Raw genomic sequence first — 19,837 nt, 5'->3', positions numbered from 1 at the left:
ACAGCCAGGAAGTTGAACCAGCGGCAGATCCGGTGGTCGTTGTTTTTCGCCCGGTTCAACTTCCATGTCACGTACGTTCCGAGCAACCTCAACCAGAGGGCGGACGCGCTATCCTGTAAGCTGGAATTCTTTTGCCCCAAGAACTCCCTTCCCCCCCGGACGGTGCTGCCAGCGGACTCTTTGGCCGCAGTTCAGGAACCGGTGGACCTGCGGGCTCAGGTGCTGGAAGCGCAGCGACGGGATGACTGGTTGCAGCAGCGGAAAGCGGACGTCGGCCCCGCGTCCCCATGGACCGTGGAGGAGGGCTTGCTCAGGCACCGGGGTCAGCTGTACGTGCCCACGAGTCCACTCCGAGCCCTCGTCATGAACCAGTGCCATGACAACCCTGCAGCGGGGCACTTCGGCTTCTTTAAGACCTTGAACTTGGTGACGCGGACTTTTTGGTGGCCTTGGGTACGGCACGACATGCACGCCTACATGACATCCTGTGTGACTCCCGACAGGCCAAAGCCACGTCCGGCCCCCCTCCTGGACTCCTCCAGCCACTGCCGACACCGGAGAGACCGTGGGGAGCCATCTCCATGGACTTCCTGACGGACCTGCCCCTGTCCGCTACATTCACGACCGTCCTTGTGGTGGTGGACGCGCTCACGAAGATGGCACATTTTATCCCATGCCGCGGCCTGCCCTTGGCCCGCACCACGGCTCACCTGTTCCTGCAACATATCTTCCGCCTCCACGGCCTGCCAGACCGGGTGGTGTCGGACCGCGGGGCCCAATTCACGGCCCTCTTCTGGAAAAGCCTGATGGCCGCGCTGGAGGTGCAGGTGTGCCTGTCGTCGTCGCACCATCCGGAGACTGACGGGGGCACGGAGAAGGTCATCGGTATACTGGAGCAGTACCTCCACTGTTTCGTCAACCAGCAGCAGGACAACTGGGCCAAGTACCTTCCCCTGGCGGAGTTCGCCTTTAATAACTCCGAACACACCTCCACCCAGATGACCCCGTTCCATGCCAACGTCGGATACCATCCACAGCTTTTCCCGTTGACAATCTTGGATTCCCCTGTTCCCAAGACCCGGGACTTCCTCTCGGAGCTGCAGGCGGTGCAGCAACTGGTGCGGCGGCAGCTGATCCGGGCGAAAGAGGATTATAAATGATTCGCCGATCGCGCCCGCTGGGCGACGCCACCGCTGGAAGTCTGAGATCGGGTGTGGCTGTCCACGAAACACCTCCCCACGGACCGGCCGGTGAGGAAACTGGCCCACTGCTTTATCGGTCCCTTCCCTATCGAGGCGGTCATCAACCCGGTGGCCTACCAGTTGACTCTATCCCGCTCCATGCGGCTCCACCCCGTTTTTCATCGGTCCCTCCTGGTCCCTGAGGCCCCCGCGAGCCATCTCCGCCGCCCGCCGACGCCTGCTCCCCCAGCTGCAGCCAACGAGGACGACGCCTCGACGTACGGGACTCCCGTTGGCTGAAGGGGCGCTTCCAATACCTCATTGCCTGGAAGGGGTACGGGCCCGAGGATTTCACCTGGGTGGACGCGTCTGCTGTTCAGGCCCCTGACCTGGTACGGGCTTTCCACGAACAGTTCCCGTCCCGACCCCATCCCGACCGTCAGACCCGGGGGAAGGGCCCTGCGGTGGGGGATAGTGTTGTGGCCCCGCCCTCTGAGCCTATCTCATTGGAGGAAGAAGGCTCCGAACATGAGGGAGAGGAGTCAGCCAGGCCTCCCTCTCCAGGCCCCTCCCCTCTGGTACTGTCTCAGGTGCCGGCCGAGGGAGAGGAGATTAGCCAGGAGCCAGGTGTCTCTGATGAGAGCGAGGAAGGAGAGCCGTCGTTCCTGGATGCACGCCAACGAAGGCCTGATAAACGGTTGCAGCAGTTAAGGAGGCGTGCTAGGGATTAGAACTGAGTCACTGGACCACACCCCAGAGACTATATAAGAGAGGGTGGTGGCTGGTAAAACTCTGTGACGAACAAAAACTAACTCTGGCTAGTCACTTGAACAACGTCTGAAGCTGCCGAAGGGATATTATTTTGCTGGACTATTTGCAATGCGTATGTAATTTTATGTTATCTGTTGCAGTAAAGCTCTTGGCAGACGGTGCTTATATTGTTGCCAAGTTTGAGATAACGACCTGTGTGCGTGCCAAGTACTTTCTTAACCCTTGGCTGGCTGTGTTTGTGTGTGTGTGTAGACGGGGACAGATCACACGGGAATTCCAGCAAATTGGCCACCCTATTGGCCTTCCGAAAAGTGGTGAAAACCTGGCTTTTCCGGCAGGCCTGGGGCCATTGATCTCGCTCTTGCGATTCGGCGTGATCCGGCCATGAATGGTATGAATGAGTTTTAATGTTTTTAATTTTTAAATGTTTTTTATAATGATTTAAAATGCATTGTGAGCCGCCCTGAGTCTTCGGAGAGGGGTGGCATACAAATTGAATTAATAAATAAATAAATTGAATTAATAAATTTCCAATCTGCAAACCAGTGTAAAACTAAAATCTGTTCTGGTGGGTTCTTCTTTATTTTCTTCCTTAGTGAACCCAAAGGTGGACTTTCTGTTTTTTTCTTTGAAAACATTTCTTTTCTCATCCAAGAAGCTTCTTCAGCTCTGACTGGATGGTGGGAAATGAAAGGATTTATACTCCTTGCAGACAGCTGGTCCTTTGCATCCTTTTAGAGGGTCATTGAGGCCATGTGGAGGCTTATCTGTGCCCTCAGGGTCAGTGGAATGGTGCAAATGGGTGTGGAGCCTTCTTGGAACTGCTGAAATGGCTGTGTTGTAGACTGGCAATCGATGACGTCGTATCCCTCCCCCTCTGTTGATAGAGGGCTGTTCAATGTTGATATAGATGGCCTCTTTATCATGATTTCGAGTTTACCATGAATTCAAATCTTGATCAGTCTGATAATGAACTATGCAACATCACCACCAGCCCACACCCCCCAAAGACTATGCAGAACATCTATAGCTGGTGGGGACCCCTGGGATTGCCCCGAGCAGGAAGAAGAAGAGGGGCAGCAAAGGAAGGAGCCAGAACTTCTTCTCTTTGGAAGTCCTCTTAGAACAACTACATTAGCGCATCCTTTTCAGAAGAGGTGCTCAAAAGCCAACCTTGGGGTTGTGTGTGGTTTTCTTTTGGTGGTTTCACGTTTTGACTCTGTTGTTGGAGGAGACTTAGGGGTTTGCGAAAACGTACCAGTAGTTTGCAACCTGACAAGACAGATGCTTTTCTGGTTGCCGAGACATTGATAGACAAGGTTAGAAGGACGTGTCTCCATCAATTATGCAGTGGCCCAAAGGGCCTGTCTTTTGAACATGCTTCCATTGGTAGAAAGCTCTTCTGGAAGATTGCTTAGATTGTGCAAAGGATGTCCTGTTATTCATTTATTAAATATTATAATTTAATGATACTATGTCACGGGAGTGTTTTGTAGCTTTTCTTGTTGCTGTGCCCAGAAGTGAAGGAAGTGCCCGTTTCTTCCGGTTCTGTGGGAGGCCCAGAACAGCAGAGGAATAACCCCCCACCCTCTGCAGCTTTCTGGGCAAGGTATTTCAGAAGCTCTGCCTGCTTCTTCTTGGGCTTGAGAAGGAGGGGCTGCCCAGGGCCCCCCAGTGGGCTCTGAGCTCAGACATAGAACAGAACAGAACTGGAAGGACCTTGGAGGTCTTCTAGTCCAGCCCCCTGCTCAAGCAGGAGGACCTACACCATCTCAGACAAGTGACTGTCCAGTCTCTTCTGTGTGGTAATAATTGATGTCAGCCCAACATTTGGAATAATTCTTGCATTATAGATTATTTTGAACAATGTTTGTTCAATCCCAGTTTTGTCCATTAGTTTTAATAATTCTGCAGAGATGCCATGAGTTCCCAGCATTCTTTGATTGTTCTGCACTTTAAAGTTCTGCTTATTTTATTTATGTTTTTCATTTGACAGTGTTTTTGTACTAGCTCTAAAACTTTGTCTTGCATCGATTTCAGTTTGAGTTTTTTCTGCTGGTAACTTATATCAGTGATTCATTAACCATTTTCGGGCTTTCATTCTTATCATTCTCCCTTATAATTTTTTTCTTCCTACTGATTTTCCACAAGTTCAGGCTCAGCTCTTTTCCCCAGATCAACCAAATGTTGATTTATTGGTTGCGTCAGAAATTGACCTCTTTGTCGCCTGAGTTTGACATTCTGGGCTGAGAGAGAGAGCAACTGACCCAAAGTCACCCAGCTGTCATGCCAAGGCAGGACACAGTCTCCTGGTTTCTACTTGGTGCCTTAACCATTAGACTAAATTGTGTCTCATCAAATACATCATTATTATTTCTATATTCTTTCATTGATTGTATCAGATTGCTGGGTGCTCTCCAATATATTTCCCTTATTCCCAGGACATCCATTTTTCCATCTGTCTTGCCTGTCTCTAAAAACTGTCCTGCAGTGTCAGGACTGACTGGGGGATTCTTTGCCCCCTTGGACCTTCTAAGACCCTTTGATTAAAGGTTTTCAGCTCTTCATGGCTTCCAGGGTCTGCCTGACCTTCTGCACTCCTGATCCAGAGTCATACAAACCCATGTCACAGTCCAGACTCTATTAGAGATGAATGGATAATAAATAGATACAGATTAACAGAGTTGGAAGGGACCTCGTAGGTCATCTAGTCCAACCCCCCGCCCAAGCAGGAGACCCTACATCAGTGATGGCTAACCTTTTTGCTGTTGCATGCCAAAAGCAGGGGGAGCACAGGGGGGGAGTGTGCATGTGTGCCCATACCCATAATTCAATGTGCCCCCCCCACGCATGCCCGCACGCCCCTCCCGCTTTTGGCATGCGATGGCATGGTGAGCCTGGTAGACCAGTTTTTCACCCTCCCCGGGCTCCAGAGGCTTTCTAGGAGCCTGTGGAGGGCAAAAATGGGCTTTGCCCACCCCCACCCCCTGGAGGCCCTCCAGAGGCTGGAAACAGCCCGTTTGCCGACTTCCAGTGGGCCTGGAAGGCCCGAAAATCAGATGTGCGCACCGGAGCTGAGCTAGGGTAACACTCGCGTGCCCACCAATATGGCTACGTGTGCCACCTGTGACATGCGTGCCATAGGTTCGCCATCACAGCCCTACACCATTTCTGACAGATGGCAATCCAATCTCTTCTTGAAAGTTTCCAATGATGAAGCTCCCACAACTTCTGAAGGCAACTTCTGTTCCATGGGTTGATTGCTCTCACCGTCAGAAAATTTCTCCTTATTTCCAGTTTGAATCTTGATCAGTTTCCATCCATTATTTCTTATCTGGCCTTCAGGTGCTTTGGAGAATAGCACGATCCCCTCCTCTCTGTGGCAGCCTCAGTTATTGGAACATTGCTATCCTGTCTCCCCTGGTCCTTCTCTTCACTAGACTAGCCATGCCCAGTTCCTGCAAATGTTCATCGTATGAATTCAAATAAATTCAAATAAACAATTAAAATATCATCCCTCCCATGTATCTGCTGCTACAAACCTTTCAGGATAGGAAACAAAATTCAGTTTTTTATAATCAGTGTTAAATATTTGGAGCAGGAGTGGACAATATGGGGCCAGCATACTGGAATCACAGCTACAGCTTCTAGTACCATACTTTTGACCGGGCGTGGGTGGATGGGGGCTACAGAAAGGCTGCTTGAGGGACGGCAGTTTGTCTTCTGGAAAATGGGTGTTTTGTTATGCTTGCATCATGGCAGCCATTTTATTAATGCATCAATAATATTCCAGGGATGCCTGTCTGACCCAAAAATCTGTATTGTATGTTTAAGAATGATTCCCATCAGAGAAATCGGCCGCCCCCCACCCTTGAGAAATCTGTTTGGAGATGAAAGTGAAATAGGAAGAGCCTGGTGGGGGAGGTTCCTGCAGAGGCCCCCCAGCTGCCCCACAGTTAGACTCCCAAGAAACCAAAGGGGAGGGCAGCAAGATCCCTAGCAGTTTTCCTCCCCAGGGATGGATTCTCAAGACAGCCAGTGAGGCTATCCTGAGGGGTGGCTGCGCAATCCCGACTCCTCTTGCACCTGTTTCTGGAGGCCACGGATGCATCCTTTGCTCTCAAGGGGGCCCTTCCAATATTGAAGGGTGTATAGAATCCTTCCTTCCTTCCTCCCTCCCTCCCTCCCTTCCCTCCTTCCTTTATCCTTCCTCCTTGCCTCCCTCCTTCCCTCCCTCCTTTAACCTTCCTTCCTCCCTTCCTTCCTGGATCTCCTCTGACCTGCTGCTCCCAAACCCCAGAGGGGGGGGATTCTGAATGTAGGGAGATCCTGCTGGAGAAGCAACTAGAGGAAGAACTTGGGGGGAGAGTTAGAGCGACCAGGATGGGCAACACACTTAATGGCTCGGCCAGCAAATGCCGGCAGACAGGAGGCCCAGTGGAACCCAGGAGAAGCGGGACACCTCTTCTGCAGGTAGCCCTGTTCACTGGCCACTTAACGGTCTCATGGCCCAAGAGCAGCCCTCATTTTCTTTCTGGAAGTTGTTAGGTACTTTGAAAAGGATGAGAGCGAAAATGCCACCGTGTTCACTCTGGGTATGAAGCGATTTCCTTGATAGGCTGGCTGGATGGCTCAGGGATGGTGACCCCCAACAGGGGCTGCTCTTTGGCTCTGAATGGGGCTCCACCGGGTCCCCCTTAGGCCAAGCCACAGCCTTGGAATATTTCATGCGTACTTGATGTCCTCACACGCTTTTCTGGCTCTATTAACTCTGGTGGCAGCTGCTGTGCGCTGAGCTTGGCCAGCCATGCGTGCCCAGGCCTCCAGCTGCCCTGAGAAGCTGCTAGGCAGGAAGTGGCTTCGGTGGCCAGGTGCCAAGTGTGGATCAGCCTCTGAATATTAATTCTCTCCCTGCATGTGGGGAAGAGGAAAGCATTTCCTCATGGATCCCATGGAGGCCACCTAGCTTTGAAATCCTTCCCTCCCTCCTTCCTCCCTTCCGTCTGATGAATGGAAACTCTTTTGAGAAGGAAACTAGATTCTCCCCTCCAATGCTTTAACAGTATGCCTGCTCTCCCCCTCCCCCATTATTCTGGGCTTCAATGTCTACAGTTATTCCTTCTGCCCATCTCTTCCATCCCTCTGGTTGAACCTCTCCCAGCAACTCCCCCTTTCACCTGGGGAGGGGGGCTGGAGTGGGTGAGAGTTGTGCCATTCCTTGAAGTCGGGGCAGTTGGATTTCCTTAAAAGAAACAAGGTGTCCCGTCCCCCCACTGCCCAGGATCAGGGTCATCTGAGCCCAGAGCTGTAGGACACACAACCCAGCCAGGGGGAGGGGAGGAGAAGGGGGAGCAGCCCCCCCTTGCTCCTCCTCTCTTCTTCGACCTTCTTGGAGGGAGACCTGCCCAACCAGGTGGGCTTCTCTGCTGGCATTTTTCCGTCTCTGGAAGGGAGTTTGGAGGGCCACCCCCGCTCTTTGGGAAATGGAGAAAAAGCAGGGGGAAGATTTATAAGACTCTGGTGGTACCTTCCAGATGTGAATAGAAGGCCATGATGACAAATCCTGGCTAAAGGTTAAGGAATGTGTCTCAGATGGACTTCAGCTCCCAGAGTCCCCCAGCCAGCATTCCAGGGAATTATGGGAATTGGTGTCCGATCTCCAAGGTTGAGAAACGCAGCTCTAGGCCATCCCTGTCCAGTTCCATCTTGTGTTTTCAGAGTTTCTACAGAGGTCCCTTCTTGGGCTGAATGGCCAGGTGCTCACAAATGTTGGCCTGTGGTCCATTGCCCTGCAGACACTAGCTAGGGAGAGTTTGGGGGCATTACCAACCAACTTCTGTGCAGTGCCATAGCGGTGGTGCTCTCATGTCACAATCGGGAGGCTGTGAGTTCGATCTTAGGTAGCGGCAGATATTTCTCTCTCTGGGCACAATGGGTAAATATCAGCTGCGAACTCTGCATTGGTGACAGGAAGGGCCAGTAAACACTCAGCTCCATTCAGTTGCCTCAACGCCACCCCAATGCAAGGGATTACGGGGTCATTAAAAGACCAACCAACTTCTGTGGTGAGGCAAGCCTGGTTCTCTGAGTGATGCTAATGATGGGGATTGTAGTCCAAGTTCAATGCCACTTTTCAGCCAGACATCTGCTGCATGTTAACTGGGGCTGGAGGCTGCCAGTATCTCGGTCATGGAGCTCAGGGCGTGAAGGCCGCCTCAGCCTCAGGCCAGGAGGCCATCCGGTGGTCATGTCCTTTGCAGGTGAAACGAAGTGTCTCAGGCCTCACCTCAGGTGTCTTTTGATAAAGAGCAAGTTGTAGATTCTGACCTTGAACTTTCTCTATTTTCTCTTTTTTCAATCAGGTCATCTCAGCCGTTTCCAGACTTTCTCACCACAGCATTGCTCAGAACAAGGGCATCAGGTAAGAACGCTGCCCTCTTATTCCACTTTGAGATTCCTTTTTAATGAAAAGCTACTTTTTTGCAACAAATAAATTAATGCTTTGCTTTAAATGGAGGCTTATTTGAGGATTGCAGTTGAATTATCCAAGCATGAAAATCATGAGTGGTGAAGCTGCTGGACTTAGGAGCAGGGAGGCCAAGGCTTCTGCCCTTTTTGGTCCCCCCCACCTCATCTCAGCCCTATACAGGAAATCAAAAAACATTTATGACCCAACCCATACTGGACCACCATGGAAAATTACAGGCCATTCCTTCATTGAATGGATCAGGATTCAAGATAACAAAATCATTAACATGTCATTATTTATAATTCAGTTAATGCATTTCATTTAAACAGATGATACAAAATCAATTTTCCATTGAATGCTTCAATTTCTTGGTGATCTATGACTTTCTTAACCCACAACTCCCATCTATTCACGTGGTTCCTCTGTCATGCTCTGTTTGGGATATCTGGTCTGCAAATGCCCAGATGTGCCCAGATGTTCACGAGGCAGCCCAGAGCACTCAGAGGTTCCTGCTCCCTTCTAAGGGCTTGTCTGCTGTTTTTGGCAGCTGTTAGTCCTGAGGGTGCAACTTTGCAAGCCTTGGCATAGATTCATTTCTACCCTAGCCGTGAATTGTGAGTGTAGGCAGGGCCAACGTCTGAACGAGGCCCCTGAGAATCAGGAGGAAGACTTGCTTAGCGAAATCTCAGGGGGCTGCAGAAATGCAAACACGTTAATGGGGAAAAGGTGAGAAAGAAAAAGAAATGCCTCCAAGCAGCCAGGCATCTGCGATGGGGAAGCAGCAGAGGGACTTCCTGGAAAGGGACTTGGTTGGCTGCCTTTGAGGAGGCGTTTATCGTAAGGGAGCGTGAAAGGAACTGAAGAATGAGGGGGGAGGGGGAGGGGGTTGGAACCCAAAGGCGGAAAGGCTGAACCCAGGTGTGTTTGTGTCTTCTGGTCCTTGAAGAAGGGGTGGGTCATTCTCTGTAGCGCCTGAGAGGAGAACAAGAACCTGTCAGGTGGATGCCTTACCCGGGGAGACCCCAACCTGAGGAGGTAGAGGCTCCTGTGCAAGGGCCCCAGCTGGCTCCTGGGGTGGTGGGGCTCCCTCGTTGGCGGGGGCGGCCTGAGGATTCCTGCCCAGGTGGACTGGGGGGCCCTTCCAACTCTATGAGTCAAGTCTGCTCTTGCAATAGAGGTGGAAAAAATATAAGGTTATGTTTCTAAAAAGGTTAAATCATGGACCAAAGTTTATTAAAACTGAGACATTTCGTTACTCATCCAAGTAACTTCTTCAGTCAAATTTTGGGTAGGCAGAGAGTCATTGGTGTGAACAACTTGCCATACGGACTGCAGGGAGCTTCTCCCCAAAATGAAAAGCAACATGTAAAAGCAAGACTCAATCATCCAGGCCAAATGAAACAAACTTGAATAAACGTTGGTCCAATTGCCATGATGTAACCTTTTTAGATACTCTTGGCCTGGAGTCTTCATTTACGTAAAGTTATGTTCCCTACAGACAATATGTTAACTTTCATAGATCAGCCCAACATCCATTTCTAACCTTAGCATGTGAGTTGTCGGCCACAGACCCAGGGTTCAAAATTACTGGTTTGTTGCTCAGCCTATGCAAAGGAATCTTAGAGTCAAATTAGATAAGGTTCAAAGCATTCAAAGGAATGGTTGGTTGGTTGGTTGGTTGGTTGGTTGGTTGGTTGACTGAACCATACCTATAACTGCCCATCCCACAGCAGAAAGGGGACAGTGCACCAAGAGTGAAAACCAAAAAAGGCCGGGGGCCCTTTTGAAGCCAAATGAAGCCACCCACCCCCGTACTGATGCGACTGACTCACTTGTCCTCTTTCTTCCAGGCCCTTCCCTTCAGAGGAGACTACCGAAAATGAGGATGATGTTTACCGCAGTTTGGAAGAACTGGCGGAGTAAGTCTCCTTGCAAGGGTGACCTGAAGGCCCTCAAGCCAAGCTGGCTGCTGCACCAGTCATGTCCCCGGCCGGGTTAGGAGTTCGGGACAGGCATCCTTCTGCAAAGTGTTTGCATGCTCTCACTGAGATCAGCCCCTCTCTTGGGAGGTCTCTCTCTGGTGCTGTCACACAGAGGTCCTTTGGCGTGGGTCCCCAGGGTCACATGGCAGTCCCGGAAAGCACAGAGCGGGGCAGAGACCGTGCCATGGTTCTTTCCCTGCCCAGGTCAGCTTGGCTCTCGGCACATGGCTGGAAGAGCTGCTTGGCAAGTGGGACTGAGTGCCCTGCCCTGGCAATGGAAGCCAGCAGCCTTGGGGGCCCTTGCTTGGTCAGCAGCTGGGGTTGCCCCTCTTCTCAAGAGAGCAGGAATGTCCCCAGCCCCCTTTCCTGGCTGCTGCACTGGCAAATGTGAACCTCAAGGGGCTCCTTTGTTTTTAGTGATTGTTCTGTGAGGTCCATCTGGAAGACAGTTTAACAGTCAGTATTATAAAGGGTACATTATATAATGTAAAAGATTTTATCACAGAGATTTTATTTAATATTTAGACTTGAGTGGTGCGGTAACCTAGAGGCGGAGCTCTCACCTCACATTCAGGAGGCTGTGAGTTCAATCCTAGGTAGAGGCAGATATTTCTCTCTCTGGGCACATTGAGATTATATTTGCTGAATAAAACTCTGTATTGGCGACAGGAAGGGCATCTGGCCAGTAAACACTCAGCTCCCTTCAGTTGCCCGACTCCACCCCGCAAGAGATTATGGGGTCATTAAAAGACAATGATGACTTTATTTAATATTTAGATTCCACTACTACTATACTTCAAGGAGATTTATTTTGCATCAGTATTAAGTAGTGGGGTCAACTCTCCTTTAAAAGATTAGTGCTGATTACTTTGGAGTGACTATCCCCTTTGTCAGACAGCCACTGGACTTTGCCACACCCATTTTCTGGCCAAAATAGATGTTTGAGTTTTGCATCCTGGTTAATATTTTGTTATTATGGCTACACATTTAAAGGCTGCTTGTTCTCTTTCTTTATTGTTGCTGCTTTCATGAAAGAATGGTCCATAAATCAGGACAGCACCAAGAAAGGAAAATCACTTTGCTATCTATTAAATATTAATGGAAAATTAATGACTAATCATAGAAAAACAGATAAACACAATACCAGATGACCATAATTATAAAGCAGGGTTGAGTAAAAGATAAATCAGAAACTAGTCAAGGCATCATCAGTGGTAAAAGCAGGCAGATTAATTCTTAAATTACGTCTTTCCCACCACAAGAAACTCCAGCATTCTACATATTAACCCTACAGGGGAATAAGATGGTGCCTGCCCTTTGGGCCCCAGGTTTGCATTGAAATCTCGGGATTGCAGAAAACGGAAAGCAGACCCCAAGAGCAACAAGCCTTTTCCTGTCAAGCAGGGAGTTTGCCCACATGAGTGGCTGCCTCTCTCCTTGGCCAAAGCCAGAGGCAGAAAGAGTCCATTCTCCAGCCTGGAGGCCTGACTGGAGCGGCTCCTTTCTGAGACCCCTGATCTCACACACACACACACACACACACACACACACACACACAGCTCCTACCACAGCTGGAACCCAGGAGCTAAGAGGCTTTGCCCTCCCCCCCTCACCCTGACGCTGAAGCCTCTGCCTTGTATTCTAGTGAGCATGATTTGGGGGAGGACATTTACGATTGCGTCCCATGTGAAGATGAAGGAGACGACATCTACGAAGACATCATCAAAGTGGAGGTGCAGCAGCCCATGGTGAGGAACCTGGGACTGGCTGAAGGGGGGAGGGAAGAATCGGGCTCCTTCATCCCCCCTCCCTTTTGGAACCCCCTCTCCCCCCTAGAAGTTGGGAGCAGGCTGGGGGAGGGGAGGTGATCCTTGGGCCTTCTTTAATCTTTTTTCCCCCTCTTCCTACCCCCTCCTCCTCTCTCCTTTCTAACTTCTTTGCTGTGAAATATTTTCCTCCTTTAGTGTCTGAGCAATTCCTGTATTCTACTCATAGATTATACTTTCTTCTGCTAAAACATTTCTCTATTCACCACTTTCCCCCCCCATCCCTTATCCCACCCCCCGTGACTTCCCAGAACAAAAACAGGGTATAGCATCTAACAAACATATGCTAAAATAAACTAACAAATTATAAAGTTCAAAACTCTCACATGTTCTTTAACTCCCTTGCTCCAATTCATCAACTTCCCTTTTATAAATTCTCAAAACCAATTAAATTAAATTCATTCTTCCTACTTATAAAAAATTTTTTTTCTTGATGTATAATCCGATACTTTAGCAGTCTTACAAACAGTAAAAATCATGAATAAATTCCATTTCTATACCCTTGAACATCATTCTTTTTGAACATTACTTTAATCTTGATTCCCCATCAAAGAGCTCCATTGGTTATCAAGAGTTCCTGTTCAGTGTCCTCTCCCCAACTTTTGAACAATCCTTATTGCTGACAGTGCCTCCAAGGAGGTGGAATTACTGTGGCAGAGAGAAAAAAAATGTTGCAAGAAGCTGAATTTGTAGAAAAGGCATCAAATAGGAACTGGATCACAGGATGCTCCTTTGATGCATTGTCACTTTGCCTCCAGGGTATGGCTCCGCTAACCAAATTATTTGGAGTAAGATTCATTTTGTTTTATGTACTTGGAACTTCAGATTTGCCAAGAATTAAAGAGATCCAAAGCTCTTGTTGCAAAACTATCTAAAACTGGGGGCAGGAATGAAGTTTCTTGTCTTCATGTCTCTGGAATAAGCGTGAGAATCAGCAGGAAAGGGCTTGGAGAAGGAGCATTGCAAAGCCAAAGCTGCCCATCGGCCACAAACTGAGCCCTCCCTCCTTCGGGCCACTGTAGGGAATTTGTACCTGGAAATGGGGGAGAAACAGACCCTCCATATCAGATGAACTCAAGACGGTTCTCCCTGTCAGCTCCTGGGTAGATTGCTCCTCTTTCTGAGCACCTGGAGATTTTCTCTGGTTTTTTTTGGAAGATGTTTCACTTCTCATCCAAGAAGCTTCTTCCGCTCTGACTGGATGGTGGGGAATGGAAGGATTTATACTCCTTGAAGACCGCTGGTCCTTTGCATCCTTTCAGAGGCTACTTGGAGGTTTATCTGTGTCCTCAGGGTCACCTGAGTGGTGCAAATGGGTGTGGAGCCTTCTTGGAACTATTAAAAGGACTGTGTTGTAGCTGGATATAGATGATGTCGTATCCCTCCCCCTCTGTTGAGAGAGGGCTGCTCAATTTTGACATACATGGCCTCTTTGATGCCTCTTTCAAACCAACATTCCTCTCCTCTTCCCATCCAGTCAGAGCTGAAGAAGCTTCTTGGATGAGAAATGAAACATCTTCAAAGAAAAACCAGAAAGTCCAGTTGCCTCTTGGAAAAAGCACCCTTGGGACATTGCTCACTTATCTTCAAAGGAGGGTTGCAGGGGCTTCTCTGAGGGGCAGAATCCCCCAAGATACTTCTAGCCGGCAGTGGTGGAGTAGCACCTTCTAAAGGTTTGCCCAAGAGCTCCTTTGCGTAAGGGGGTGTCTGAGGTGCCCCCCAGTTCCTTGGAGATGTGCAGAGAACGAGGCTTACTTAGCAAGATTTACTTTGCATTTCACAAAGACCTCTTACATTTCCTTCAATATTGGGAAAAAGGGAAGTTATGTGGGCAGTTATGATGTCAAACGTAACCATGCTTCACTTTGCTTGTTATCTATGCATGCTTCAGATCAGGTATATGCAGGTAAGTTTCTCACTGTAAATGAGGAGGGGTCCCTCTCCCCTTCCCGGGTCTTTGGATGCTAGAAAAATTGCTACTTAGTGGCACTGTGCCCAACATGAATACAGTCCCAAATGCCCGACGAGCTCCTGCCTCAAGAATTAAGGGTGCTGGGAGGTGCCAGGGTGTCTCCTGATCTATTTCATCCTCTTGGAAGGATTGTTTGAAATCCTTCTCTAGTTGCCTCCCAAATGGTGTTTGTAATTGCCATGAGAACCATTCCTGATGTGCCAAATTGGACTCAGCCTTTTGCATGGGCCCCTCTTCTGTCCGTTCTCCCCCCACTTCACACAATATCAAAGTTATATGCTACAGAGAGAGAAGGCAAGCAGCAGGAGAATTGGCCTCCGCTGAATATTTTGGACCCTTGCTTTGTTCATTGATAAGCCATGAGCCACAGTGGCGTAGTGGTTAGAGTGCAGTACTGTAGGCTCCTTCTGCTGACTGCTGGCTGCCTGCAATTCGGCAGTTCAAATCTCACCAGGCCCAAGGTTGATTCAGCCTTCCATCCTTCCGAGGTGGGTAAAATGAGGACCCAGTTTGTTGGGGGCAATTAGCTGACTGTAAACTGCTTAGAGAGGGCTGTAAAGCAGTATATAAGTCTAAGTGCTATTGCTATAAACCCACCTGCTCGCCAAGGCCCCTCCCCACCTTTGGACAGCTGGCCTGGCCTCATGTTGTCCAACCCTCACTCTTTTCCTCTTGGGGTATTCCTCCATCTTTCAGTAGAAAGTAATTTGGCAGTAGCCCCTCTCTGCCCCCTGCTCTTCTAATGGAGCTCTGTGAGCTTTCTGGAGATCCATCTGTCCAGATCTTCCCTGCCTTGCTGTGTCTTGCTGTTTTAGAAGATGCAGCCCAAGGTTCAGGAAGATCCTTCAACTCGATATCCAGCATCACGACCTGCCCCCCATGAGTGTTTCAGTGATGGAGATGGGGACCAGTGGAAGCCCATGGGGAGGTCCTTCCTCTCCATCCTAGGGCCACATCTGTGGGTGGAGTGGGAACAGTCCCTGCCCACCATCCCAGAGGCAGCTCAGAGTTAGGCATCCTTGACCTGAATGCTGGCCCATTCTGCCCTGGGCTTTGGGGCACCAATTTTTTGTGCTGCTTCCTATAGAAAATGGGCATGACAGAAGATGACAAGAGGAACTGCTGCTTGTTAGAAATCCAAGAAACAGAAGGGAAGTACTACAAGACGCTGGAGGAGATCGAGAAGGTGAGTGAGGGGCTCCTCAGAAAGGTCAGCCAGCATGGGCTCCTCTTTTTCAGGAGGGAAGACTCCAGCTTGCTCCCAGGTTTTTCTTCCCTAAGTGTAAAGTCTTACACGTTGGCGAGAAAAACCAAAAGTACCCCTATAGACCTGGTGAAACCAAGCTTACTAGCAGTAACTCTGAGAGGGATCTTGGAGTCTTAGTGGACAACCAGCTAAATAGGAGCCAACAGTGTGTGGCCAAAAAAGCCCACACGATCCTAAACTGCATTAACAGAAGGATACAATCAAGATCAAGGGAGGTACTACCACTTTATAAAGCCTTATTAAGGCCACAAGCTTTCAAAAAGAGACTGGACTGCCATCTGTCAGAAATGGTGTAGGGTCTCCTGCTTGGAGGGGGGTTAGACTAGATGACCTACAAAGTCTCTTCCAACTTTGTTAAACTGAGCCCTGGAGTGGAATCGCCTTACAAAGGTCAGACTTTTGCAGGTAGAAAGGAGCGTTGTAAGCAAAAAGCTGCAGCCACCTTATCATTTTGCTTTTGCAGAACTACATGAACCCATTAAGGCTGATCTTGACTCCACAAGACATGGGGGCCATATTCATCAACTTGGAGGTAACGTTCCTGTGGTTCTGCTTGGCTTTATTATCTGGGCTCTGCAGGCCAGCAGCTTCTGGTTTACAGCAAGCCCTGAGAACCAGCCACATGCAGTTTTTTGAATCCTGGTCAGTAATGACAGTTTTTTGAATCCTGGTCAGTAACGACAAACCATTCTTTCTTTTTTAAGTATGCGAGGGATCAGATTTAAAATACATTCCCAACTTCCCAATATATTTTCTTTGTTTCAGGACCTTATTAAAGTGCACTTCAACTTTCTCAGATCCATCGATGTCTCCATGATGGCTGGTGGAAGCACCTTGGCCAAAGTTTTTCTTGAATTCAAAGAAAGGTAAGCTTTCTTTGAGGGGAGCTGGGAAGGCTGAGCCCCAGGTGTTTCTAGTATTCCCTTCTAGTGGGGAGAGGAGGCACAGCCATTGTCGCTCTGCTTCTTCACAGGCTTTTGATCTACGGCGAGTACTGCAGCCGGATGGAGCACGCACAGACTACCCTGAATCATCTCATGGCCAACCGAGAGGACGTACGGCAAAAAGTTGAGGTAATCGAGAGCACTTTTCTTCATTTCTTATATTTTCTTCTTTCTATTGATTGATTGATTGATTGATTGATTGATTGATTGATTGATTCGATTTATATGCTGCCCTTCTCCGGAGACTCAGGGCGGCTTACAATGTGTTAAGCAATAGCCTTCATACTTTAGTAGGGCTTTTGGCACCCCCTAAGCGGTGTTCTTTTTTTATACAAAGTCAGCTTATTGCCCCCACAATCCGGGTCCTCATTTTATCTACCTCGAAAGGATGGAAGGCTGAGTCAACCTGTTAAACTGCCGAGGCAATAATAATAATAATAATAATTAATACATTTATATGCCTCCCATCTCCCCTATAAGGTGACTTTGAAAGCAGCAAGTCCTCTCTATTTTTCGTTTATCTCATGGCTGCCTAACCAATGAAGAAAACCCATCAAAATAATAATGGTTTATGAAAAATAATTTATTAAATTATTTTAGAATTTAGAATTTTATAAGAAGAGACAAAGAAAAAAAATGAAAAGAAATCATTTCTGAGGCATTATATAAATTCGATAAATAATTTTAAGGGACCCAAGATATTGCTAGAAGTAAAAGGAATGAATATATATGAATATATATATATATATATATATTAAGTGTTTTTCTATCGAAGCACCTGGTCTACCCCAATATGGGAGGGAGCATACTGCTTCCCTTTTGCCTTCCAGCTCCAATCCAGGAGCCGTCAAGCAGTTGCATTCACAAATACAATTCTAGCCGCTGTTATTATATGAATAATCAAATATGTATCTTCTTTACTATAATTCTCTGGTAAAATTCCCAATAAGAATATCTCTGGTTTTAACTCTATATGTTGCTGCAACATTCCTTCTAACCGTTTTTGTATTTTCACCCAATATTGTTTTGCTTCTTTACACAACCACCACATATGATAGCATGATCCCGGCAACTGGTGACATTTCCAACACTTAGCTGATTTATCTTTAAACATCTTAGCTAATCTTTCTGGTGGCATATGCCATCTATAAACCATCTTATACAGGTTTTCTTTATAAGCTGTTGCTATTGTTAATTTATAATTTCTTTCCCAAAGTTGTTGCCATTTATCCAATTCTATGGTGTATCCGAAATTCTTTGCCCATGCTATCATTGTTTCTTTTACTTCTTTTCAACTAATTTATCATAAATTGCCAATTCACGTTGTCAAATGCCTTTTGTGCATCTAAAAATAACAACGCTGTTTCTCTTGAGTGTAGTTCATAATGTGTTTAATATAGTTTGCATATTGTCTCTAATTTGTCTTTTTGGTAAGAAGCCATTTTGATCCAAATGTATAAACTCATTTAATAATTTTTTTAATCTTTCAGCCATGATTGATGCAAAAATCTTATAATCCATATTTAATAAAGATATTGGTCTGTAATTCTTTATGTGTTGCAGATCTGCCTCTTCTTTTGGTATTAAAGTTATATATGCCTCCATCCATGAGTCTGGAATTTTAGCTTTAAATAATAGTTCATTGAATACTTGCAGCATTACATTGCTTAGTACATCTTGTAGGGTTTTATATACCTCTGCTGGTAATCCATCTGGGCCTGGTGTCTTCCCATTTTTCTGTCTTTTAATTCCCTCCATTAATTCCATCATAGATAGAGCAACATATAGAGTTAAAACCAGAGATATTCTTAATGAGAATTGTACCAGAGAAATATAGTAAAGAAGATACATATTTGATTATTCATATAATAACAGAAGAATTGTATTTGCACAAAACTGGAAAGCATATAAAATCCCATTGGAAGGAGAAATTATAAAGAAAATTTTAGAATGTGCAGAAATGAATAGATTAACATTCATTGTTTATAGAGAATAGAATAGAATAGAATAGAATAGAATAGAATAGAATAGAATAGAATAGAATAGAATAGAATAGAATAGAATAGAATAGAATTTTTTATTGGCCAAGTGTGACTGGACACACAAGGAATTATAATTTGTCTTGGTGCATTCGCTCTCGGAGTACATAAAGGAAAAGATACATTCGTCAAGAATCATAAGGTACAACACTTAATGATAGTCATTTAAGTATAAGAGATATAAATAAGAGGTGGGAGGTGGGAAGAAGAGACAATTGGTTGTATTTTAATGGAAGGTAATAAATTATTGTGATGAAAGTGGGAAATATTTACTTCTTTACACTATTTTGCTTTTTATTTGTCTTTCTCTTTTTTCCCTTTTTCTTTCTCTTCTGCACCCTTCACTCTTTTAACTTCTTTTCACTTTGTATTAGTTTTAATTGTTTTTAATCATACTTTTTCATAAAGTTACTATTAAAAGTAGCATTGCACTTTGAGCAGAGCTGCTGATGCCTCTCACCTACTTGGTGTCTGTATTTGCAAGGCTGAGGACTAGCAGCAGCTCTCTGGCCCTTTCCGAAAGATGGAGGTCAGGCAAAGCAGCGGAATTCTTCCCTTTGTATAAAGCCAGAGGGAAACTGGGGCAGAGGAGGATCAGCTAAAATCTTTCTCTTGCAGTGCTATATAGGCTAATGTGCCCAACATGCTGCTCTATTTCTGGGTAAGCAACTGTCGGAGCTGCCCCAGTCCGATCCCTTAGGAAAGAAACACCTTCAACTCCATTGGGTTAAAGCAAAAGGTTCTTTTACTAAGGATGTTGGTTGCAGTAAAGTCAAGCTGGCTCTGAAATCTGCCGTACTCAATAGATGCAAAAATAAGATGTAAGTTTGCCCCCATCCCTTTCCCCGTGACTAGTCTGTTTCTAGCCAACCGGAGCTCGCCAAGATGTTTTGTGAATTCTTGAGATGTTTGGGGTAATCTACATATTTCTCAGGGTGCTTGGCCGTAGGATGCTGGTATAAACAGGAGCCAGCTGCTCTTGTCCTTATCAGCTGTCATTCCCCCCTCCCAATTTCCTATCACATACACACAAAGCTTTATTGCCCTTTCATCCTTCCCTCTTTGATCCTCCCCCCCTCTTCTTCATTTGATGGCAAGATGCCTGTGAAGCGCCAAGCTGAAGCAGTCAGACTGAGAGCAACTTTATGAAAAGCACAGAAGAAAGAGTGGGAAGTCCAGAGCAGAAGAAATTAAAGGCAAAGAAAAAAGGAAAAGGAAAAGGAAAAGAAAGGAAAGGAAAGGAAAGGAAAGGAAAGGAAAGGAAAGGAAAGGAAAGGAAAGGAAAGGAAAGGAAAGGAAAGGAAAGGAAAGGAAAGGAAATAGAGCTAAAACTATTTTACACCACCATTCACCATATTCCACCTCCTTTCTTCTACCACATGGAGA

General features: G+C 47.0%; 1 protein-coding gene across 12 annotated transcripts in view; it reads left to right on the top strand.

Annotated features, from left to right (window-relative positions):
* The window catches only part of VAV2 (vav guanine nucleotide exchange factor 2), a 126,622-nt gene that overhangs the window by 74,481 nt on the left and 32,304 nt on the right, over window positions 1-19,837 (top strand). For 7 of the 12 annotated variants that reach the window (XR_004592809.3, XM_060691358.2, XM_087879702.1 and 4 more), the window contains exons 3-10: window positions 8,315-8,373; window positions 10,272-10,340; window positions 12,049-12,151; window positions 14,121-14,135; window positions 15,289-15,387; window positions 15,932-16,000; window positions 16,234-16,334; window positions 16,442-16,541. Coding sequence is in view for 11 of the 12 variants with exons in the window: in XM_060691358.2 (XP_060547341.1) it covers window positions 8,315-8,373; window positions 10,272-10,340; window positions 12,049-12,151; window positions 14,121-14,135; window positions 15,289-15,387; window positions 15,932-16,000; window positions 16,234-16,334; window positions 16,442-16,541 (615 nt within the window). In the remaining variant the exon portion in view is untranslated. The remainder of the gene's footprint in view (window positions 1-8,314; window positions 8,374-10,271; window positions 10,341-12,048; window positions 12,152-14,120; window positions 14,136-15,288; window positions 15,388-15,931; window positions 16,001-16,233; window positions 16,335-16,441; window positions 16,542-19,837) is intronic. The other 5 variants (XM_034427193.3, XM_034427190.3, XM_034427189.3 and 2 more) reach the window with 1 other exon arrangement.

Source organism: Pantherophis guttatus, chromosome 16 (genome assembly GCF_059756535.1).
Source record: "Pantherophis guttatus breed Tessera chromosome 16, ASM5975653v1, whole genome shotgun sequence".
In the NCBI taxonomy this organism is placed as follows: Eukaryota; Metazoa; Chordata; class Lepidosauria; order Squamata; family Colubridae; genus Pantherophis; species Pantherophis guttatus.
Note: the sequence above shows the minus strand (reverse complement) of the source record. Positions and strands in the feature narration are given on the sequence as shown.